This window comes from Haliotis rubra, unplaced genomic scaffold (genome assembly GCF_003918875.1).
Source record: "Haliotis rubra isolate DU_JTF1 unplaced genomic scaffold, ASM391887v1 Scf1981, whole genome shotgun sequence".
In the NCBI taxonomy this organism is placed as follows: Eukaryota; Metazoa; Mollusca; class Gastropoda; order Lepetellida; family Haliotidae; genus Haliotis; species Haliotis rubra.
The window spans coordinates 33,202-59,156 of NW_025765982.1; the positions used below are offsets into that span (position 1 = coordinate 33,202).

A 25,955-nucleotide genomic window follows, 5' to 3' on the forward strand; every position below is an offset into this window, starting at 1 on the left:
TTATGAAGCTTGGGTTATATCCTCATCCAGAGGTTCCTCCATTTCTTCCGCTGTGTCTGTTGTGTCAGTGTAGGATAAGTGATGCTTGCTCAGGACTTTCTTCACAAGCCACACCAACATTAGGAAACTGAGGAACAACAGAACACTCTCGATGGTCAGGACATAATTGTACCAGAGAGGACTGTATACTTGCATCAGATGACCAATGATCTGAGGATTGACCATTCCACCCAGACCTACAGCTATAAAGATGACGGACATGATTTTACCCGAGAGTTCCACAAAGTCCTTCTCAATCCAGGTCAGCATCGCAGGAAAGCTGATAGACATTGAAAAGCCCACAGCACAAGCTGTGATCCACATGAATACTGTTGACCGCTACATTCCAGCAAATATATATATATATATGCGTCATAGCATTCATTCATCTGATAAAGAAGTTAGTATATACTCCGAAACGTTGTATTTCTCATAACATAAGTTGACATCCATATTATTCTAACTATGGATATATTTATGCCATCAGAATAACTTGTCGGGCATTAGAAAGTACACACTTGAGATTAAACAAGAAAACACATTTACTGGGCTGTACTATTTACAGTTGTCATGCATTTAATTTGGCCTATAATACCCGTATGAAATGCGTCACCATCGAATGTCTTTTTCTAATATCTATTTTAGCCACTTTCAAACCCTGGTGCACAGTTTATATATATGGCATAAATATGTGCAAAATTCATCCTATGCTGCGGATAGGGGCCTCATGCCATAAAGTTCCGTTTTTTTCTAAATTAGTGGGGTGGTGGGGTAGCCTAGTTGTTAAAGCGATGGCTCGTTACGCCGAAAACCTGGGTTCGATCCCCCACATGGGTACAATATGTGAAGCCCATTTCTGGTGTCCCCAGCCGTGATGTTGCTGAAGTATTGCTATAAGCAGCATAAAACTCTAAATAAATGAAGACACACACACGCCTGTTTTAAATATGCCGAGGAAGAACTCGTGTACTGCAAACATGGTGATCATGAGCCAGTAGGGTGAACACAGTGGAATCACAGCTACAGTCAGTCCGTGCCCGGCCATCGAGATGAACAGCGACAGGTATTTATTGAACCGGTCATAGATGGCTCCACCAGCAACGGCTCCAACCACAGATCCAGTGGCAGCAGCTGTGAAAAAGGCGGAGCCTTGAGACAAGTCCGTCCCCGTGATGATCTGTAAGTCCAGTAGGGACGGCCCTCTCTGACCGTTGACCCAACCCTGAAATCAGAAGAGGTTTTATACAATGATCGAAATGGATCCATAACAAAGCAAGTTCGCATGGACAAAATCCAGAAATTAAATGCTAATCATGTGTAATAATATCGACAACTCCTTCATAGATTCAGATTGAAGTACAAGTTGTAGTACAAACATGAGGAACACATACGAGAAGAGTTGAGGAGAGTGAGTGAGTGAGTATAGTTTAACGCCGCTTTTAGCAATATTCCAGCAAATATCACTGGCTTAGTTTGGTTTTACGCCGCTTTTAGCAATATTCAGCAATATCATAATGGAGCAGACTGACTGACTGACTGACTTAGTTTGGTTTTAAGCTGCTTTTAGCAATATTCCAGCAACATCACGGCGGGGGACACCAGAAATGGGATTCACACATTGTACCCATGTGGGGATTCGAACTCGGGTCTTCGGCGTGACGAGCCAACGCTTTACCACTAGGCTACCCCACCGCCCCAGAGTGGAGCAGAGAGCACGCGATAGAGCACAGAAATAGCAGAAAAACTTTACGATTACTCAGTTAAGAGTAGTGAGTGAGTATGATTTTACGCCGCTTTTAGCAATATTCCAGCAATATCACGGCGGGGTACACCAGAAATGAGCTTCACACATTGTGCCCATGTGGGGAATCGAACCCGGGTCTTCGGCGTGACGAGCCAACGCTTTAACTATTAGGCTACCCGACCGCCCCTCAGTGAAGAGTAAAACTTTTCGATTTTTTGGATGTTTTGTTGAATCTCATGTGAGAATTTATAGTGTAGATGGGAATCTACATGGGGAACTAAACGTGGTTGTTTTAGAATACAGAAAATACTAAATTACTTCCAATGTAGGATAGGTAGGTGTAGTAGCAAGTACACATTTCAGTTATAGTCTGGCAGAAAACATTTCGTGACGGTGTTCAGTCGCTTTACTCAAAAACTACAAGTACAATCGTTTTATAATTTGGCATGATGCATTATAATTGTTTTACCATTTTGAATTTCATGAATTGATTTAATAATTAAAAAAATGTTAAACAACATTCTGTGCTTATAAACCCGCAGGAAACCTGTCTTCATGTTTTGTGACCGTAACGAAAAGTCACCTCCGTTCCTCAATGCCTACTATTATTCCTAAACAGGAAGCCTCTTCAAAACAGCGATATAATACAGTCAAAACATTGTGAAGTTACACAATCACGATCTTGTTAAAAGAATAGACTAGGCATCCCAATACAGAAATGAGGCAACGTGATTGTCACAACAAAGAAGGTGCGTCACGAGAGCACGATCAAATCTTCATCTGTCCACTTCAAAGACACACTGGCACCCTTGAAGAGCAACCTCCTCATGGTGGGTGCTGGGTAACGCTAATAACTCTTTCTCCCGGGTGTACCCGGGGGCATACTAGGTCCACCGCACCCCATTGCTGGTCGTAAAACCGAATTGGGCAAGCTGTTTGCTGTGGGTTGCCCCCTGTGTCGGTGGAGGACGTGAGTCTGGTGGTTGAGGACACAGGAGCCAGGACCAGGTGTTCCTGTTGCCCAACACACCACTTCGCCCCTTACTTCACCTAGACGGGTGGTAGAATTGGCCCGGTTCAGGCCGTGCCCTGCGCATGGAAAATATTCCTGTTACAAGTATTTTGAATATATTTGATTATTAATGACTGTCAGTCATGGAAATTGTCATGTATAAATTGCCTATGTCCTATGCCATAAGGCGGTAGCTGATGGGTCAATCTGGTAATAATAGACCTCTGAAATCTGTGATTCTTGGGAATGATGTCTAAGGCCGAACCAGGCTATTCTTTTAGTTTCTCATAGCTTTTCATGTTTGTATCTCTGGAGTATAACACCCCTGTTATCAGCATCTCGGAGATCCGGTGCAACATGACACCGTCCTTGTTGATATTCCGTGGTAGATGGGGAGCAGGGATGCTGAAACTATTTACATTTATTATGGATCCCAAAACATCTGGTTCATCTAGAAACGAATAGAAAAGACGTTTCATAAATGTCGTAGATACTTCAAGAAATGTTTCATCAAATGATGCTTCCTGGGCTCGTTTCTGGTGACTGAGGCTACTGATTCACATTCAATAAAATTAAACCATTTTGCCATTTCCAAGGCCGTTGCTGGTATTTGTGGGGAAGTATCAAATGTTACCCGTCTTTATGGTGGCTCGCTTCTTGTCGACTATGGACGGAGACAGCAATCTCTAAATCTTTGTCAATTAAATGTCATTTAAAGAATGTCAAGTAAAACAGTTGCAAATACATTGTATTGAGGTTGCTGTGTCTGTGCACAGAACATTAAATTCCTGTCGTGTCATTGTTCGAGACAAAGCTCGTTGTTTGATAGACATGTCTGAAGAAGATATTGCTACAGAATTAAAGGAATCAGTAAAACGTTTTACTGTCAAGAGAGATGGTGTCACCACTACAACGAACACCTATCTCTTGACGTTTGCTCGTTCAACAATTCCACAATCAATTCAAGCGGCTATTTCAATATCAGAGTGGAGGTGTACGTCCCCAGTCCATTCAAATGTCAGAAGTACGGCCACGGCTCACAATCTTGCCGTAACTCTGTGGTGTGTCACCGTTGTGGAGACCACCACGAGGGCACTGACTGTGAAAACGATCTGAAATGTGCAATTGGGATGGCCCACATCCAGCGTCATCTAAATCCTGCCCTGTATGGCAAGACATGTACTACTCTGGGTGTGGATGTTGCTGTAAGTGTGTGTGTGGGTGTGGGTGTGGGTGTGGGTGTTGGTGTGGATGTGGATGTTGGTGTAAGTGTGAGTGTGGGTGTTGGTGTGAGTGTGGGTATGGGTGTGATAGTGGTTGTGGGTGTGGGTGTGGATGTTGGTGTGTTGGTGTGGATGACAGCTATCATGAAGCTCAAATGTGAAAAAAACCCATTTCATACTTCGATGCTAAAATACTGTTCCACAATCAGACCTCAGCTCCAATAAAAAATCACATATTCTGCTCTGGGCACTCGTTCTGTGGCAACGTCCTCTTTCAGCTGCTCCGCGAAAGTCCCCAGTTACTGAACCCATGTCCCCAGTCACACCGTCTACTTCTGCTTCTCAGACTAAGTATCAGCCTGTGATACAGTCAAAAAAAGTTATCAAACAGCCCACCTCAGTCAGTTCATCACAAACAAAAGGAAAAAAAGCCAGGAAACAGCCATCATCTGTCCATTTACCTTCAGAGGTTCTTCTCACGAACCCCTTTGGACCTCTTGACATGGAGGTTACTCTGTCCTCAGAAGACAATCGGAGGAATACCTCCTCCTCCTCCTCACACTCACGAGAGAGATCGCCACCATGACTCAATTGCCGACTTTAATGCAATGGAATTGCAGAGGACTTAAAATAACTTCAATGACATCCAATTAGTAATACAGCATTTTCAGCCGTCAGCATTATGTCTGGAAGATACCTATCTAAAAACTACTCACAACTTAATCTAACACAATACAGTGATTATCATTCTTTTCCTCTTGCAGGAGATAAAACAACTGGAGGTGCTTCTATTTTGGTACGGCAGGATATCACACATAGTCCTGTTCCTCTTAACATCAATCTCCCAACTGTAGCTGTTCGTCTGACTCTGCACATTGCGTTGACGCTGTGCAGTTTATATGTCTCTCCATCTTCTGATATCCGATCTTCAAAATCTCTGTGAATAGCTCCCAAAGCCATGTATTATCATGGGCGATCTAAACGGACACAACCCACTTTGTGGAAGTGACCATACTAACAATAAAGGTAAAAACCTCGAGGAATTCTTTTCGGATAATAATCTCTGTACTTTCAATCATGATTCAACCACCTATTTACATCTAACTACGGAATATACTCTTCCCTGGATCTATCACTTGCTGACTCCAGTTTATATATTGAATTTGAATGGAAGATCCATGATGACCTATGTGGGAGTGATCACTTCCCCACCATTCTCAAAACAATCGCCCCTGGTGATGATCCACCTTTATCAAGTAGGAATTCCGATAGGGGTGATTGGTCATTATAATAAAACACTATGTACTGAACACTTACACACTGAACACACTGAACATGGTGTTTTTGTGAACAGCGAAGATCCTGTACACTTGTTTTCAGATATGCTCAATGGCATTGCTGGCCAAACTATACCCAAGTCCTCTGCAATTCCAACATATTCGTCAACCATGGTTGTAATACTGAATGTAAACAGGCCAGAAATCCAACATCCTACCATCCATAATTTAGACAAAGTCCAAATTTCAAATGCCAAGGTTCGACGCGCTTATAAACAGAATAAGCGTCAGTCTTGGAAAAATTATGTTCCTAAAATCAATTCCTGTACACCTATGTCAAAGGTGTGGAACATATAGTATGACCAGAAATTATTGAGAATTTTTTTGGGAATATGTTTAATTGGATATCTAGTATAAACAACCTTGACCAGCTACCAAGGGCTTGGTTTCATTCAAGAGAGACAACTCCGTTCATCCTTTTTCATTAGTTTGTGAAGAGTTGTCCCCCTTTGTTTACTTGCTATCAGACGACAATTTCAGTGATCGTCAGTATGGATAATTTAGAGAAGGTGAAGTTGATTTTAGAGTATTATAACAAGGACATCAGATCAGCTAAAGTGATTTCAAGTAGAACAGGCATCCCTTTGTCCACTGTTTATCGTGTTCTGAAAAATATTGCAAATGGATATGGCATTGAGCACCAGGGAGGCGCAGGTAGGCCCAGAAAATTGACTGTCGGTGACAGGAGGCGGCTTGGTATTCTTGTTTCTAAAAAGACCCAAAGGAGTTTAGAAAACTTAAGGCTAGATATGATTGATAGAGGAACTGTGGCTGTCTGTAAGGAGACAATTAGAACTGAGCTGCATGCAATGGGTTGGCAGAAAAGTCGAGGAATTCCATCACCAATCATGAAACCTAAACGAAAGGAGCGAAGGTTGAACTGGTGCTTACAGCATAGAAATTTTAATTAGGACAATGTGATTTTCTCAGATGAAAGTTTTGTGTGGCTGTTTCCTAATGCACTGAAATTCTGGACCAGACAAACTGAAAAACCTTTGTATCAGCGCCCAAAGTACAGTCCGAAATTTAACGTGTGGGGTGGCATATCTGTGTTAGGGGCAATGCCCCTCTGTGTATTTGAAGGGAATATGAACAGTGAGCGGTATACAAATATTCTCGAGGGACATTTACTTCCATCTGTTCACGTGTTCTATGGAAATGTTTGGATTTTCCAGCAGGACAACGACCCAAAACATCGTTCAAAGCATTCACAGGCCTGGTTTCGGACCCAAAATATGACATTATTAGATTGGCCAAGCTATAGCCCTGACCTAAATCCAATAGAAAATGTTTGGGGATTTATGAAGGAAAGTGTCAGTAAGAAAAATCTGACAAATATTGCTGAAATGAAAGAAGAGGTGGTCCGATATTGGGACAGCATGGACCACGACTTTCTAACTTCTTTGATCAGTAGTATGCCCCGCCGCATTGAAGCCTACATTGCTGCCCATGGTGACTTGACAATATACTAACTGTTCACCTGTCTTTGAATCTGGAGTTATGTTCTGCTAATATTCACATTTAGTACGTGAGTAATGAGTGAATTTTTTTTTCAAAAATTACAATCTTAAATTCTCAATAAATTCTGGTTGTACTGTAAAAGGCAAAGGTTAAAAAATCTACTGGTAACCCTCTGAAGGACGGTGATAATTTATTAACTAATAAAACAGACATTGCCAATAAACTTGATGAAACACTTGCCAAACATTCTTCATCATCCAATTATGTCCCTGAGTTTTTGAAACAACAGGAGAACAAATAAATAAATTTTAACTCAGACGAATTATTTTCGTAACATGAGCTCCATACCTCTTGAGCAAGCTCATGATACGGCGACAGGGGCTGATGATATCCACTATCAGCTCCTGAAGCATTTGCCTGATTCATGTCTGGAAACTCTTCTAGATATATTTGATAAAATATGGACATCAGGGAATTTTCCACCTTCGTGGCGTATGGCCATTGTGGTCCCTATATCAAAACCTATCCAGGATCATAGCGATCCTTCAAATTACAGACCAGTTGCTTTGATGAGTTGTGTCTGTAAAACCATGGAAACGAATGGTAAACAATAGGTTAATTTGGTATTTGGAAACCAATAAACTAATTTAGTACCATTGGAATCCTATGTTAAGAATACAATTGCAACTTAACAACGCATAGTATCAATTTTCCTTTGATTTGAAGAAAGCATACGACAACTACTTGGAAGCACGACATTCTCAAGGATTTCCATGATTTTGGTTTCAGGGGTCGTTTACCTCTTTTTATCTCATAATTTTTAACAGACAGGCAGTTTCAAGTCCGAGTGTGTTCAACCCTGTCTGATCATTACAATCAGGATCAGGGTGTCCCACAAGGCACCAATTTATCTGTCACACTATTTAGTATTAAAATAAACAGCCTTTTAAGGGTTTTAAATTATTCAGTTGCTGGATTACTTTTCGTGGATGACTTCAATGTTTCTTGTCGTGATAAAAATATGACTACAATAGAGAGAGGCAATTACAACTGTGTCAAATTCTTGGGACCTATTTTTGACTCACATCTCACTTTCTTACCACATATCAAGTACTTAGAAAATAAATGCCTGAAGACACTTGACTTGTTGAAAGTCGTGTCTAATTCAAAGTGGGGAGGGGATCAAGCTACACTCCTACACCTATACTTGATTATGGCCCCATCGTATATGTGGAGCCTGCGAAAGCAACCTTAAAATTCTTGATTCTGTCCACCACCAAGGTCTAAGACTTTGTCCTGGATCCTTTAGAACTTCTCCTGTTAACAGTCTTTACGTCGAGGAAGCTGAACCATCTCTTACACAACGCTGTATAAAAATCATCTTTACAATATATATATATATATATATATAATATATTCTAACAAATCTAACCCTGCATGTAACTGTGTCTTTAATCCTCTTTATGAGGATTTGTACGACAAAAAGTCTTCTTGTTCCACCTCTTGGGCTGAGAGTTAAACAATTCATGTCTGCTGCCTGCATTGAGCTGGAAAATGTATCTCCTCGTCTTCTTTCTTCTCATCCTTGGCAATTAGTGAGGCCACAAATCGACGTAACATTAACCGCATTTAAAAAATCAGAACTAATGAATTACAATTTAGACAAGAAATTCATCAATTAAAAAATAAATATAATGAATACACATCCTAATTTACATATGGGTCCAATGATGGTGGAGCAGTTGCTTGTGCCACTGTCGTTGGATCCAGAACCATATCTTCTAGAATACCAGATAACAGCTCTACTTTCACAGCAGAAACAAACGCCGTATTAACAGCGTTAAAATATATTAATGAACATCCCAAATATAAACAGTATATAATCTTTTCAGAGTTTCTTTCGTGCCTTCGGGCTAATAAAAATACATCTTGTAAACATCCACTTTTAATTGAAATTATTGAATTATATAATGATTTTGCAACTGGCCAATGTGACATCGTCTTTTGTTGGTTACCCAGCCACGCTGGCATTTCTGGGAACACAATGGCCAATCTTGCTGCTGAGGCAGCACTCAACAAATCTGTGGCACCACTTCTCATTCAATATTCCGATTACAAAGTCATTAGATCGTACATCCGTGATCTGATGCAATAGACGCGGGACACCCAAGTAGGTATCAATAAATAACATGCTATAAAACCCTATATTGGTTACACCTACTTGGGTTGCCAGTCCACATTTGAAGAGGTCATCATGCGACGATTTCGTATTGGCCATACAGGATATAATCATGAATACCTGTTAAAGGTGAGGATCCTCCGTTTTGTATCCCGTTTGATGAAAGAATCGCGGTCAACCATGTCCTGCTTGACTGTATTGAGTTTTCCATCACAAGGGATAAATATTTCAATGTCAAAACAGTGAAAGATATTTTTAATAAAAAAATGATTGTCCCCCTGAGAGGATAAGTAAGTCGCCAAACTTTCAAAGTAAATATGAACTTAACAGGACTTTAAGGTAGTATTTTTGTAATTTTGATTTAAACTAATATGTCCTGCACTCGCCAGCGGCAGAAGGGATGGTGTAAATCCAACGAGGGTCAAGCAGGTAGCAAAGGCATTGTAAGTCCCCTTGGTCCCTAGTATGGTGATCAACCTTCAGTTGTTGGCGATCTATAGCCTGCTTTTGATATTGTATCGTCTTCTACAGTTAAAGGTTTTTAGATTTAGTTATTTAATTACTAGTTATTTTTATATCTGTGATAGTCTAGTTTTACTGTCCTTCGTTGACAGGTGTTTAGAATTTATTCGCCTCTAATAGTTTGTGCTCCTTTGTGCACCGATAACAGATTTTAAATCATTATTAATTCGACTCGGGAAAGTTTGTGCTGATTTGTGCACCTATGAAAGGTTCCAGTCGTAAGATCATTTTCAATTCGCTTCAGGCAAGTTTAGTACTTCTTATTGTTTTTTCCCATTCGGAAAATATACCCTATCGCTGTTGAGTGCTGTTTTCGTTGATGCACTCAAGAGTTCATTAGCAATAGGATCAGGTTTTGTTTGTTTGTTGTTAAAAGGTCACATGCAACCAAAAACCAAACATAATTAAAACACAATTATCACTTATTCATGACATATAACATACATTGCTGATTATGAAAAGAAAAATAAACAAAATTATAAGCGTACAATCGCAAATCAAATGGGCAATATTTTGTACTTGGATTTACTTCCCTCGAAACGAAGCAGCCGGGATACCGAACCCAGACTAGTATAACGAAGTCTTTCATTGGCTGGTTCATTTGCCGATACACTCTTTGTGTGTGTATAGAGATGTTGGGCTTTGTAAATACATGCTCATTTTTTTGTGTATAACATTTTGCAGTCAACAGATACCATAACATGTCTTGTGTACAAGTATCATACCTGCCTGTCTGTGTAATTACATAATGTGACAGAGACCGAACTCGGGTGCACGAGCCATAAATCAATGCATTTTGTCTATGGTTTATATCCTGATACATGTTAAGTTCAAATTGCATGTGGTCAGTGATCGAAGTTGTGTATTGCATATTGTCATTAGCAGACAGGCAGGCAGACAATTTTTCACTGCGCATGCGCCATGAGTGCAGTGCAGCGCAGCGAAGCACAGCTGTTTAACCACTTTTCACCCCAGCTAGGGTGAATGTAGTGAATCGTTTAAACTCCGATTTCGTGTGTGTGTGTGTGTGTGTGTGTGTGTGTGTGTGTGTGTGTGTGTGTGTGTGTGTGTGTGTTGTTCGTAGCGTTATTTTACAACTATATAAGTTGAATTTGCATTTGTGATCATTTGTTACTGTAAGTCCATACCGAAAGGTATCAGAATCTGCAAAGTTGTGTTTTACGTTGCATGTCACCTTTTACACTGCACTTGGCCATATTCCAGTATGTAAATTATCGAGACTCTCGACCAGAGAATCCAGTGGTCAACAGTCCAAACGTCGACAGCAATTGGGATGAGATGAAATGTGTCAACGAAGTCAGCGAGCCTAACCAAACCATCCCGTCAGTCACCTAGGTTGGTTATACGATCGACAATCCATTCAGTAAACACTTGTATTGCTGCACATATCGTTTCTTCTAGAGAACACAAGATAGCGTATTGGTCGGTTATTTAAACATTAAAAGGGATAAGTAATAAATATGATATAAAATTTGTTTCCCTTTCTTATCAAGTTTGTGTTATTCGTTGAGTAATTGTACTTTGTACCAAGTTTTAGCAAATGTATTCCACTCAGGCCATGATGTAAACGGGGACCTCGTTTTTTATCCTTTCAATATGTCTGACACCGGTAAGGTTACTTCAGACAGAGACGATAAAGCCTTTTCTACCTGGGTCACTAAAATAATTCACGATCCCAGTGTGCGATCAAGCACATATTGCCACAAACATATTTATGTATTTTATTATTTATAGGCACAATGTCACACATTTTCGACAATATTTTGGTCTATGTCATATATATTGGGGCATATGCACTCACTTTATCTTCCTGGTGATACAATAAAAGACTTATTAGTCATCAGCCAACATGACCTAAAATCATTCAAACAGGTAAAGTTCATTAGGCATTCATCCCTCACTGGTTTTATAGGAATGGGATGGCTTATTTCTGGACTAGTCCATTATTGACAACAGGAGGGCTGAATTATAAGAATCAACCGAGCTCAAATATTCATATTGAGATCTAGATAAATGTCACATATAGATGGAACACATATGTATAATTTATCATGATATCACACTTTCATGACAGATCATATCAAAGTCACATTGTTCATCTTCACTCAGTTGTTCACTGTTCCCAAACACCAAGTAAGTGGGATACTGAGTCTGTGTACTCCAGGACAGTGATGGTGCCAGTGAGTAGCCTGGTCTTGGCTCAACTGCTACATAGCGACGTCTCCTTGCTGCTTCCCATGAGTGACCTCTCTGCTGTGTCAGTCTTTCTTCAGTCCTGGAGCTCCTTTCACGAAGCAACCTTTACTAAGGTGAACCTTAACTCCCATTCTTTAACATTGCACTAAGGTTACCTTAGTGACTTACGTTCACCTTAATGTTTTGTGAAAGGAGGCCCAGGAGTGCTCAAGCTTGATCAGCTTCACAAGTCAAATAGGTTAGGGTGACACTTGGACAACGAGGGGAGCCTGTAATGCCATCGTCCTACGTGGTTGTTCGTTCTGTGACCATCATTTCCGAAGTGGTTCCATTCTTCTTTTGTCCAGGACGTACCCTCCACCCAAGCTGTCATATACTGTAGTCCATGAACAGAGTTACTTCTGCTCCTTGGGGACTATCGGGATTGCATCCACCCACACATTCTGAACTTCCCCAAGCGGAACAAGAGGTAGAGCCTTGGTACGAGCTGCTAGTCTATGGAAGTCAGGGTCTTTCTTGTACAGTGAAACAAGTCCAAAAGTCTGAATTCTTCTCCAAACAGCTTGAGCATAGTGAAAGAAACACCCACGAAGCTTCACCTTCCTGAACACAGCAGTAACAACATTAGCAGTAGACTTCTCAAAGTCCATTAAATGTTTTCACAGTAGACAACTCTCATTACTTAATCAACAGAGTGACGCCCGGCTACTGATCAGTGGCCACTCCCACTCATCCTTCACGCCCTAATTACCTCATTAATTATGTTATGTGGGTAGACATTAATTAGGTTAAGTGCGTGTTTTTTTCAGGTATGAATTATAGTCCAGGTGAGCTGTAAACCGATTTATTATCCCTTACGACGTGCCTGATAAGGTAACTAAAACTTCGAGGCGAACAGCTTCCAAACAGAAAACCCTTGCCATATATGGCATGTAAACAAGTTGTGCGTAGGATATTCGGAAAGATCGTTCCAAGGGACATAACTCTATGGCGTTCGCTTGAAATATGTTCGGCCGGTAAAGGGCGCGAGAGTCGATTAAATGCAACGTTGCATTAATTCATTCGAACTTTGTAATTTAATATTGTAATCTAACTACAATATTCCCCGAGGGCTGATAGTTAGTATTATTGAGAGAAATGCATTATTTGTTTTTGGAGAATTGTGGTGTGATATAGTGCCTTTAAAAACTTTATCAGTTAAATTATTTTATAGGGAGACGTGGAAAACATTGCTTCTAACCCCAGCCAACAATCAGTCTCGAATGACAGACACCTTTAAAACATAATTCAACGGTTGGCTGAAGTATATGATGAGACTTGGGAACATTCAGAATTACGTTATGGGTGCAGCCGGCGACTGAACAAATGGCTTTTGATAATCATATATGAGTGGTGACGAGAGCATTTGAAATTGTGAATGACAACCCGCCTGTTGTTGTAGAATGTACAATACCTTATAATCCACCTGTCGTTATAGAGTGTACTATACCTTACAATACACCTCCCACTGTAGAGTGCACTATACCTTACGCTATAACATGCCTGCCTAAAGGACACAAGGATAGGTCATATCTTAAAAACTGGCGACCAATCACCCTTTTAAATTGTCTGTACAAGATTATTAGCACATGTATCACTAAGAGAATGAAGACTGTTTTGGATCTTTTGATACACGAAAATCAAACAGGATTTATTCCAGGGAGATCTTTAGCAGACAATATAAGATTTTGTACGACATCATCCTGGAAACAAAACTTAAGAATAAGAAAGGTATGCTACCTTCTATAGACTTTGAAAAAAGCCTTTGATTCTGTGTCAGAAATAGCTGTACTTAAAGTTTTGGAAAGGTTTGGCTTTGGTCCTCAGATGATAAAGTGGGTACACATTTTGATAAGCAATGCAACCTCTTGTGCCATACAAAATGGCCATCTCTCTTCATTTTTTGACAATGGTAGAGGCTGCAGACAGGGGGACCCAATCTACCCATATTTATTTCTTTTTGTAGCCGAAATACTGGCCACTATGATTAGAGACAATGATACGATTAAAGGCATTTATTTCATAAACATAGAGCATGTATTAGGGCAATATGCTGACGATACACAGCTTTTTGGGGACGGCTCAGAAGAAAGCATAAGAGCTGCCATTAACACTTTGGAAAATGTTTACTATTATTCAGGATTAAGAATGAATTCAGATAAAACTAAGGCAATATGGCTTGGGTCAATGATTGGAAAGAATATTAAAGTGTGCGAAGATGTTAATCTAGATTGGGTTCATGGTGACTTTGAAGTTCTTGGTATTCAACTAAACACAAGTTGTTAGTAATCTCCCTAAAGAATGGATAAGGGTGACAGACAATTCTAAACCTATATGTGTCTACGATCTTAGGATGAATAACTTTCTCATGGAATGGACTAAACCATCAAAGGGATCTCGGAAGATATATGATATACTTGTGCAAAATAATTATCTCCCTATTTATTTGTAGTAAATGGCAACAAATGTTCTTACCTGACTTAAACTGGAAGGAAATATTTAGTCTTCCTAAACAATGCTGTAGAGATGTCAAGCTACAGGATTTCCAATAGAGATTTTTGCATCGCATTATATACACCAAAAAGGAATTATTTAACATGAAGTTGATCGACAATAGTATTTGAATGTCCACAGGTTAGTCATTTTTGGTACAATCTGGAACAATTTTTGAGACAACATCTGTGTCTGAGATTCAGCTTAATCTTAAATCCATCCTCTTTGGTATCCAGGGGACTGCAAACTTCAAACTGGTGAACCACATTCTTTTGGCCGGAAAAAAAATATATATATATTATATATACGTTGTATTAGAAATGAATCTCTATCTTTCAAATCTTTTATTGCTACCTTGAAAGATATTTTTCAAGTTGAGAGATATGTTGTTAGAATAAGAAACCAAATAAATGAATGTATGAGCAAATGGCTACCACTACTTACAATATGGACTGATGTGTCATGACTTTTCAACATGCTTGAAGTAGAATTTTGAGATAGTGAATTACAATATGTGTCGATTCACGGATGGAAAAAGACATAAATATTTATATCCATAAGCTGTATTAGAAATTTAAAAATCCCCCATCCCCCTTAGAATCCCCCATCGCTTCTTTGAAAGATATGTTGCCAGAATGAAAAAACAGCCAGACGAATGTGGAGTAAACGGGCACCCATTACACAACATGGTCTGATGTGTTATGACTCTTCAATGTATACAATCTATGATCTTTGTGCAGTAATACTTGAATGTATATACTCATGTTTGAAGACTGATGTGTTGTGAACTGTCAACATGTACAAGCTTGTATTAGGCATGACATCTGTATAATAATGTATGAATGTTTCTACCTCTTGGTTACCCAGAATGATATGATGCTATTATGAAAACAAACCAAATGAACCCATGAACAAACAAGTAATAGCACCCATAGCACCGACTTACCTAGTTGCTCAAGCTTAGACGATCCGCAATTATACAACTTTGATTGTATGACTTTGGTATAAAACGATTGAAACTAGAAATGTCACCTGTCAATGTGTATGATTATTGTATAAAATGAATGTACCTACTGATGTGAATAAGAAAATGTGAAAAAAGCAAACAAACATTGCTTCCACCCCCAGCCAACAATCAGTCTCGAATGCCTGAAACCTTTATCAAACATAATTCAAAGGTTGACTGAAGTGTATGAAGACGCTGTTACCTTGGTGACTGAATAACAAGTGAGACTAGGGAACATTCAGAATGACGTTATGGGTGCAGGCGGCGACTGAACAAATGGCTTTTGATAATCGTATATGAGTGGTGACGAGAGCATTTGCAGTTATGAACGACAATCCGCCTGTTGTTGTAGAGTGTACTATACGTTACAATCCACCTGGCGTTATAGAGTGTACTATACCGTACAATACACCTCCCACTGTAGAGTGTACTATACCTTACAATCCACCTGCGCTGTAGAGTACTATACCTTACAATCCACCTGCCACTGTAGAGCGTACTATACTTTACACTCCACCTGCCACTGCAGAGTGTACGATACCTTACAATCCACCTGTCACTGTAGAGCGTATAGAGCGTACTGTCGTTATAGAGTGTACTATATCTTTCAATCCACCTGCACTGTAGAGCGTACTATACCTTACAATCCACCTGTCGTTATAGAGTGTAATATACCTTACAATCCACCTGCGGCACCCATGAAGGGCCACCTCCTCGTGGTGGGTGCTGGGTCACGCTAAGCGCCCTTCAACCCCCCGTTGTGGACCCGTGGGAATATTAGGTCCACCAACCTGTTTGCCGTGGGTTGCGCCCCTGTGTCGGTGGAGGACGGGAGGCTGGTGGTTGAGGGCACTGGGAGCCTGGAACCGTGTTCCTTTTGCCCAATACACCACTTCGCCCCTTACTTCACCTAGACGGGTGGTAGAACTGGCCCGGTTCTATCAATCGGCTGGTCACGCCATGCCCTGTGCATAGACCTATTTTTGCACATTTAATTTATTGGGTATTGGTTACTTTGATATGTAGGTTACAAATTATATTCCAATTATTCATGATCTTATCTTGCCTAGAGTCCTATGCCAGAAGGCGGTGGCTCATGGGCCAATCTGGTAATGTCGCCCTCTGAATTCCGTATGTCTCCAATTACCTGTTATGGGCCGAACCAGCCTGGCAGTGTTTTTTTGGTAGGCAAATATGGCTATTCACGTTGTATTTACTGGAGTATAACACCCTTGTAGCCCTGGTGTTGTAGATGGTTACCTCTGCACCACCGTCCATGTTGACACTCGATGGCGGGTGGGGATCGAGGGTGTTGAATACTATTCGTACGCCATGTCTCAAAACCCAAACCCTGGTTCTTCAAAACAACGAAACGTCGCCACGTAGAATCTTTGTCTTCTGATGAAGAAGTTTCTCCAGATGTTGCAAAATCTTGGCCAAAGTTTATCGTTCTATCTTCTGCTGATGGAAATCCATTGAAAATCAATCCTTTCGCTGTATCCAAGGGCATACAAAGTGTCTGCGGGGAAGTGAAGAATGTAACTCGTCTTCGCAGTGGTTCATTGCTTGTTGAATGTGCTCGAAAACAGCAATCTGTTAACCTGCTGGGTCTCCAGGAGTTTGTTAACACTAAGGTTGTTGTCTCGGTACACAAATCACTGAATTCATGTAGAGGGATAGTTCGGGACAGAGCTAAATGTCTGTCTGATATGACAGAAGATGAAATTTCTGCTTCTTTAACAAATCAAGGCGTTACCTCTGTGAAACGCTTCACCAGAAAAACAGGACAACAATATTATCAAAACAAATACTTACCTGTTCACCTTTGCCCTCTCCACTCTTCCGAAATCAATAAAGGCTGGTTACTTTAATATCGGTGTGGACGTCTATATTCCAAGCCCACTACGATGTTTTCATTGCCAAAAATTTGGTCATGGTGCCAGGACTTGCAATCATGTTTCTATCTGTGTCCGTTGCAGTGGGGCTCATGAGAGCTCAGAGTGCACAAATGAAATCAAGTGTGCCAACTGTGCTGGACAGCATTTAGCATCATCCAAATCTTGCCCCAGTTTTGAACATCAGTCTAAAATACTCAAACTAAAGTATACCAACAACATCTCTTTGCAGAAGCCCAAAAATTAGTTCCAATACCGACACAAACAACTGTTTCCTCTTATTCTGCAGCCGTATCTTCATCTTGTCCTGTTAAAGTTTCACAGCAATCTGTTTCCTGTCAGACAGAGATATCTTGGGTGACAGATACACAGGTCACATTTGATAAATCTGTCTCATCGGAACTGTCAAAACCTCATCAGCTTCTCAGACGGAGGAACAATCAGAACCACTAACTGTGCCAACATCTGACCAGGAAATTGGGACAATTCAACTGTCAAAACATCAACGAAAACAGTTAAAGAAAAAGGGTAAAACTCTAAAGCATTTAGAGGTCCCCTCTTTGGATGCTCATGTAACGGTTCACAATCCATTTGAACCGCTTCATATGGATGTCACTCCATCGCTTCCAATACATGAGAGTGGTCATTCCATACATTCTAGACCCCCAATTGAGCCTCCATGAATGGCTCCAAAACTCTGATCCAGTGGAATTGCAGAGGTCTTAGGAGGAATTTAAATGAGATACAGTTATTAGTACAAGATTTTCGACCATCAGCACTGTGTCTCCAAGAGACTTATCTTAAAACCGACTGATCAATTTGATTTGAGACAGTACAACTGTTATCATTCGTTTTCTCCACCTGGAGATAAGGCTTCAGGCGGATCTTCGATTTTCATACGACAAGGAGTTATTTCCAGCCCTGTTGCCCTTAATACCAATCTTCAAGTTGTTGCCGTCCGCATAACTTTACACATTGTATTTACTCTGTGTTCATTGTACATACCTCCATCTACTACACTCCGACAATCTGAGCTTCAACAACTATACGATCAGCTCCCTCAGCCATGCATAATCATGGGTGATCTGAATGGACACAACCCTCTATGGGGAAGTATAAATACAAATAATAAAGGGAAAGTCCTTGAGGAATTCATAAATGACAATAACTTATGCATATTTAATGATGATTCAAACACCTATTTACATCCTGCCACTGGGACCTATTCAGCCCTTGACCTTTCTCTCACAGATGCAAACTTATTAAAAGAATTTGAATGGTCAGTTCATGATGACCTTTGTGGTAGTGATCACTTTCCCACTGTACTAAAAGCCATGACCCCAACTGCTGACTCATCGTCATCTCGGTGGCAGTTTAAAAATGCAAACTGGCAAATGTATGAGTTATTGTGTACTTCAAACCTTACACCTGATCGTTTTGATAATACTGAAGATCCAATTAAGATATTTTCAGATCAGCTCACTGACATAGCTGATCAAACCATACCTCAGTCCTCTGCAAATCCTCACATTCGCAAACCATGGTTTAATACCGAGTGTAAACAGGCCAGGAAGTGTAGGGAAAAAGCCGAAAAATATTTTCGACGACATCCTACAGTTCACAATTTAGATAAAGTTAAAATTTTACATGCCAAGGCTCGACGCGCATTTAAACAAAATAAGCGTCAGTCTTGGCGAAACTATGTTTCCAAAATACATTCGCGCACACCGATGTCAAAGGTGTGGAACATGATACAAAGAATAAAGGGAAAAGGTTCCAAATCTACCGTTCATCATTTGAAGGACGGTGATAATTTATTAACTGATAAGGCTGACATTGCCAATAAGCTTGGTGAAACACTCGCCAAACATTCGTCTTCATCCAACTATGTTCCTGAGTTTCAGAAACATCAGAAACAACAAGAGAAGAAAAGAATTAATTTCAACTCAGACAATGGAGAAGACTACAATGAATTATTTTCACTACATGAGCTCCGTACCGCCCTTGATCAAGCTCATGATACAGCCACAGGGGCTGATAATATACACTATCAGCTCTTGAAGCATTTACCTGAATCATGTTTGGAAACACTTTTGAATATTTTTGATACAATATGGACTACAGGGAATTTCCCAACTTCGTGGCGTAATGCCATTGTAGTTCCCATACCAAAGCCTGGCCGGGATCATACTGATCCGTCTAATTACAGACCAATCTCTTTAACGAGTTGTGTCTGTAAAACCATGGAACGAATGGTAAATAATAGATTAACTTGGTATCTTGAAACCAATCAACTTATAACAAATATTCAATGTGGTTTCAGGAAAAACCGTAGTACCATTGATCATTTGGTACGTTTGGAATCCTTTGTCAAAAATGCTATAGTAAATAAACAACATGCAGTATCGATATTCTTTGATCTCGAGAAAGCATACGATACCACCTGGAAGCATGGCATTTTAAAGGATTTACATGATTTTGGCTTAAGGGGTCGTTTACCTCTTTTATTTCACAGTTTTTAACCGACAGGCAATTTCAAGTCTGAGTGGGTTCAACCCTGTCTGACCATTATAATCAGGATCAGGGTGTCCCACAAGGGAGTATTTTGTCTGTAACATTGTTTAGTATTAAGATTAATAGTTTATCAAAGGTTTTAAACGATTCAATTGATGGATCACTTTTTGTGGATGATTTTAACATTTCTTGTCGCGGTAAAAATATGCATACTATAGAACGGCAACTACAGTTGTGTTTAAATAAAATACATAAATGGTGTCTTGAAAACGGCTTTAAATTTTCTAAATCAAAAACTAATTGCATACATTTCTGCCGTAAATATAAACCACATAAAGACCCAGAACTGTTTTTAAATGGCACTCCCATCAAGGTTGTAAAAGAGGCCAAGTTCTTAGGTCTGATTTTCGACTCTCATTTAACCTTTCTTCCGCATATTAAATCCCTAAAAACTAAATGCCTGAAGGCACTCGATTTATTGAAAGTCGTGTCTAATTCAAGGTGGGGAGGGGATCAAGCTACGCTCCTACACCTTTACAGATCACTTGTCCGCTCGAAGCTTGATTACGGCTCTATCGTATATGGTGGAGCCTGTAAAAGCAACCTAAAACTACTTGATTCTATCCATCACCAGGGTCTAAGACTTTGTCTTGGGTCTTTCAGAACCTCTCCCATTGACAGTCTCTACGTTGAGGCCGATGAGCCATCTTTAAAACTTCGCCGTATCAAATTGTCCCTACAATATGTTACAAAGTTATATTCTAATGAATCCAATCCTGCTCACACTTGCGTTTTTAATCCTCTTTATGAGGATTTGTATAATAAAAAACCTTCACTTGTCCCACCTCTTGGGATAAGAATCCAACAATATATTTCTGCTGCTGGCATTGAGTTGGAGAATATATCGCCTTCCCGTCTTCTTTCTTCTCCTCCTTGGCAATTGGTTAGGCCACAAGTCGACCTAACACTCACTAAATTTAAAAAATCAGAAACTAATGACTTACAATATAAACAAGAATATAATCAATTAAAAAGTAAATATAATACATATAAATCCTTATTTACAGATGGGTCCAAGGATGGTGGCGCAGTGGCTTGTGCCACTGTCATTGGGTCCAAAACAATATCTTCCAGATTACCCAATGACAGTTCAATTTTCACAGCAGAAGCAAACGCAATACTAACAGCTCTTAAATATATAAATAGACACCCTAAATATAAACAATATATAATATTTTCAGACTCTCTTTCTTGCCTTCAGGCTATTAAAAATATTTCTTGTAAACATCCACTTTTAATAGAAATTATAGAATTATATAATGATCTTGCAACTGGCCAATACGACATCGTACTCTGTTGGTTACCCAGCCACGTTGGCATTTCTGGGAATACAATGGCCGATGTTGCTGCCAAAGCAGCACTCAACAAATCTGTGACACCACTTCTTATTCCTTACTCTGACTACAAAGCTAGCATTAGAACTTACATCCGTGATCTGATGCAAAAGAAGTGGGACACCCAAGTAGGTATCAATAAATTACATGAAATAAAACCCTATATCGGTTACACTTACTTGGGTTGTCAGTCCAGATTTGAAGAGGTCATTCTACGACGATGTCGTATTGGCCACACAAGATATACTCATGAGTACCTATTGAAAGGTGAGGATCCTCCGTTTTGTATCCCTTGTGATGAAAGAATCACGATCAAGCATGTCCTGCTTGACTGTGTTGAATATTCCGTCACAAGGGATAAGTATTTTAATGTCAAAACATTGAAGGATCTTTTTAACAATGTAAATTATCATTTAATAGTTGAATTTTTAAAAGAATTGGATTTGTTGACTGATCTGTAAATAGCTAAATATTTTATTGTTGGTAGTTTATATTAGTAACTGAGATTGTTAGTGGCTGTACCCTCAAAGGGGGTTGAAGTAGCGTAAAATTATTGTCCTCCTGAGAGGGTACGTAAGTCCCAAAACTTCGAAAGTCAATTTAAACTTACCAGGATTTTTAATCGTAGCATTTTTGTCATTTTAATTGTAGCTAACATTTCTTACAATCGCCAGCAGCTGAAGGGATGGTGTAAATCCAACTAGGGTCCATGCAGGTAGCCAAGGTACTGTAAGTCCCCATGGTCCCTAGTATGGTGATCGACCTTCAGTTGTTGGCGATCTATAGCCTGTTTTTATCTTGTATTGTCCTAATAGTGCTATTAGTTTTAACCTTCCACACTAGTTTTAAATCTAATTGTGATATTCTAGTTGTTTTACTGTCCTTCGATGACAGGTTTTATAATATATACATATTCCATTACAATGTAAAATGTTCTCGTCACAATATGGCTGAAATATTGCCGATGTGACGTTAAATATAAACTCACTCACTCACTACAATCCACCTGCCGCTGTAAAGTGTACTATACCTTACAATCCACCTGCCGCTGTAGAGCGTACTATCCCTTACAATCCACCTGCCACTGTAGAGTGTACTATACCTTACAATCCAACTGCCACTGTAGAGTGTACTATACCTTACAATCAACCTGTCGTTATAGAATGTACTATACCTTACAATCCACCTGTCGTTATAGAGTGTACTAGACCTTACAATCCACCTGCCACTGTAGAGTGTACTATACCTTACAATCCACCTGTCGTGATAGAGTGTACTATACCTTACAATCCACCTGCCGCTGTAGAGTGTACTATACCTTACAATCCAACTGCCGTTGTAGAGAGTACTATACCTGACAATCCACCTGCCACTGTAGAGTGTACTATCCCTTACAATCCAACTGCCACTGTAGAGTGTACTATACCTTACAATCAACCTGTCGTTATAGAATGTACTATACCTTACAATCCACCTGCCGTTATAGAGTGTACTAGACCTTACAATCCACCTGCCACTGTAGATTGTACTATACCTTACAATCCACCTGCCACTGTAGAGTGTACTATACCTTACAATCCACCTGCCATTGTAGAGTGTACTAGACCTTACAATCCACCTGCCACTGTAGATTGTACTATACCTTACAATCCACCTGCCGCTGTGGAGTGTACTATACCTTACAATCCACCTGCCATTGTAGAGTGTACTAGACCTTACAATCCACCTGCCGCTGTAGAGCGTACTACAACTAACAATCCACCTGTCGTTATAGAGTGTACTATACCTTACAATCCACCTGCCCTGTAGAGTGTACTAGAGCTTACAATCCACCTGCCGCTGTAGAGCGTACTATACCTTACAATCCACCTGTCGTTATAGAGTGTACTAGACCTTACAATCCACCTGTCACTCTAGAGTGTACTAGACCTTACAATCCACCTGCCACAGTAGAGTGTACTATACCTTTTAATCCACCTACCACTCTAGAGGGAACTAGACCTTACAATCCACCTGCCACTGTAGAATGTACTGTACCTTACAATCAACCTGTCGTTATAGAGTGTACTATAGCTTACAATCCACCTGCCACTGTAGAGTGTACTATACCTTACAATCCACCTGCCACTGTAGAGTGTACTAGACCTTAAAATCCAATATGGCTGCAGTCTCATATATTCTGTGTAGGACGCATTTAGTTTGCAGAGATTTCATTGAATATCATCATTTCATATGTTTCTCACAACTCTCACTGTGAAGCATGATGGAGTTTGTTGAAGCCACCAAATGTTGTGTGCAACCGTTAATTTCTCTGGACACACTCACAGTATGACAGCAAAGTGACGACAGTCTATACAATCAGATCCTTATTTACATAACGAACAACGGCGCACATTGACACTCAGTCAGTCACATCATTGTAGTGGTCGTCTGTCCCGTTGGTCGTCATGACAACCGTGTGTGGGTTGCTAGGTACCTGTTTTAACCCAATTTCAAATCTAGTGAGGTTAAAACAGGGGTCCAGGTGTTCGACGCGCCGCGGAATTTCAACGTGGGGACCCAGTCTACCGTGCAGGGTGTGTTTTTTTAATCCAATTACATGTCTTTTTTTCTTTCCCATTAAATTTTTTTCTCCCGTTTGAATACCGTGCCCCCAATTTATGCCTCAGAGGTAATATATTCCTCATTTCTAACAACATCAAAGATGTCAGGATTGAACATTGGTGGTGATATTTAAGAAGACAGGAAATCTCACAGGGAGCATCTCATGAGACAGAACTAACTGGCGAGATTTGTTCAAATTCACTGCACTGAATGACTTAAGAGTTAAGTCAGGTCGGCAATATTTCAGCCATATCGTGACTAAAAATAATAAATTCTGAATGAATCATTTGAAATTATAAAACCCTGTCAGCGAAGGACAGTAAAACAACGAGGATGGCAGATATACAATATAACTTGTATGGAAAAACCTTTTAACCATAGAAGGCAATACAATATAAAACAGGCTATAGGTTGCCTAGACACACTGTGCTGAATGAATGCTACACACACGTATGCCAATACGTGAGTAACAAATTAACAGTAACATAACTACATTAAATAAGCCAGATAAATGGATACATTATGCGAACTGAACAATTTAGAAAAAAGGTTTTAAAGATAATCTAATGGGTCAGTGGCATGTGTCATTTCATTTAAGAACACCAGTAGTTGCGTGAAGATAATGTTTTCACCCCGGATGTCCAGCTTAGGAATATATTCTGAGATTGGCAACTGTTGCTAGTGGGTGTATAGTATTATAACTGACTTTAATACCACTGCCAGAAGATGACATAAGTGGTGCACTTGTGCCCAGTTCCTGTTTGCTTTAGGACAATAAATATGTTTAAATCAAAAACAGCACTGCTATAGTATCTCAAACAACCATTGCAATTGTAGTGCTTTTGCCTTTTGTAATTTCCATTCTCTAATGTACTTCCATTCTCTAGTATACTTCTCTAGTGTACTGTCATTGTAATTATTTGGCGGTAATGTTTATGAATTTGTAACTTTAGAATACAATGGTTAATTGTATAACGTTTCTTTGTTGTTGATTGGTTGTTTTCGAGCTGAATTTGGCAGAGATAACTACACAGTGTTCCAATTTGAAAACAATGTATTTGCATCGAAAGGCCTGGATGAGACTCCGTGTGGTAGATGGAACACAATAGTGATAATGTTTCACACTTGACATGTGTTTGAGCTGAAAGAATATTTCCTTAGTTTTTGTCTATTACTTTAACCTCAAAATGTAATATAAACATGTCACTTTTAATCAAAATACGTTCGCAAATAAGAAATGCATGATAAACATCTATTATTTTTTCTGTATTCTATACAGTGTTGTCGAGTGGTTTGAAGACGCACTGTTCCTGCAAAGTGGACTTTGAATCATGTGAACTTGAAATATGAAATAAATGTTTGTGTCGTTAATCTTCCCTACATGATTGGAAGTATCCCTTGACCAGGTGTTGGACAACTAGGAAGTCACTCTATATTGGCGCATGGTCATGTGCTCAAAAGCTCAGGTCACAAATCGGTGAAGTTAAGCAGCGTCGAGCTCGGAGAGTCCTTGGATGGGTGACCGTGTTTGCCAGCTTGACTCCTGAGAGTTTCTAGGACTTGAGTCATGCCCCACAACGAAGCACATGTGACACATTGTGGTCTCACCCTAGGCAAGTGAGTTTGAAAATGGGTACCCGGTTGAAAAAGGTCATATGACTATAACCTTCTGGCGCCTAACAGGCAGCTTTGGTTATCCGGGGTAATAATGTGCTGTGCCTTGATTGTAAGCGCTATGAGCATACCTAGTGTGGAGTTTTATTTTTATTATTATTGCATAGGGACTTAGTCAAACAGGTGTCATTGAATCTGCGTGTTTGTTTGACTGTTGTTCAGGTACAGACAGCTTCTCTGTCACCCACCACCGGCTACACAAACATCATTTAAATTGTGGGTGGTTAGTTTCATTTTATCTCGTGTGCAACAGCTTCACTCACCGACATGAAGTTGCCGAACAAAAGGCATGCCGTGTATAGAAACTTCTTCCTGTAATCTCTGGACCTCATCTTGTTTGCCCATCGTGTGGTCCAACTCTTCTTCCGAAGCCAACGACCCAACAGTTGCACTTGTCTCCATGTCCCCGGCCAAACTATTACCTCGCGATGTCAAGAACACGCTTCACAACAACGGGGCAAATAACACACATGTATAGTTCAGTGAGGCTCCAGATGTGGGAGCTACAGGACAGTTATAATATGTATTAAACTTGGGTATGGAAGAGTTACGGAACTGAGTACGTTATTTACGGTATTCTAAATATATAACTAACCTGTGTT

The 25,955-nt window shown here is 40.0% G+C and overlaps 1 protein-coding gene across 1 annotated transcript; it reads right to left on the minus strand.

Moving 5' to 3' along the window:
• On the minus strand, positions 1-25,694 carry LOC124275097 (sodium-dependent glucose transporter 1-like). Its single transcript, XM_046710585.1, has 3 exons — positions 25,617-25,694; positions 972-1,261; positions 1-319 (listed from the first exon to the last, which is right to left on the minus strand). The coding sequence occupies exons 1-3, from the start codon at positions 25,683-25,685 to the stop codon at positions 1-3; spliced, it is 678 nt and encodes a 225-aa protein (XP_046566541.1). The 5' UTR covers positions 25,686-25,694.
• Between the last annotated feature and the right edge of the window lie 261 nt (positions 25,695-25,955).

Coding starts and splice junctions, on each gene's coding strand:
- LOC124275097 (XM_046710585.1), bottom strand. CDS start 25,685: ATGAGGTCCAGAGATTACAGGAAGAAGTTTCTATACACGGCATGCCTT. Junction 1,262..25,616: donor TGTTCGGCAACTTCATGTCG/GTGAGTGAAGCT, acceptor TTCTGATTTCAG/GGTTGGGTCAACGGTCAGAG. Junction 320..971: donor GGCATATTTAAAACAGGCGT/GTGTGTGTCTTC, acceptor AATGTCTATCAG/CTTTCCTGCGATGCTGACCT.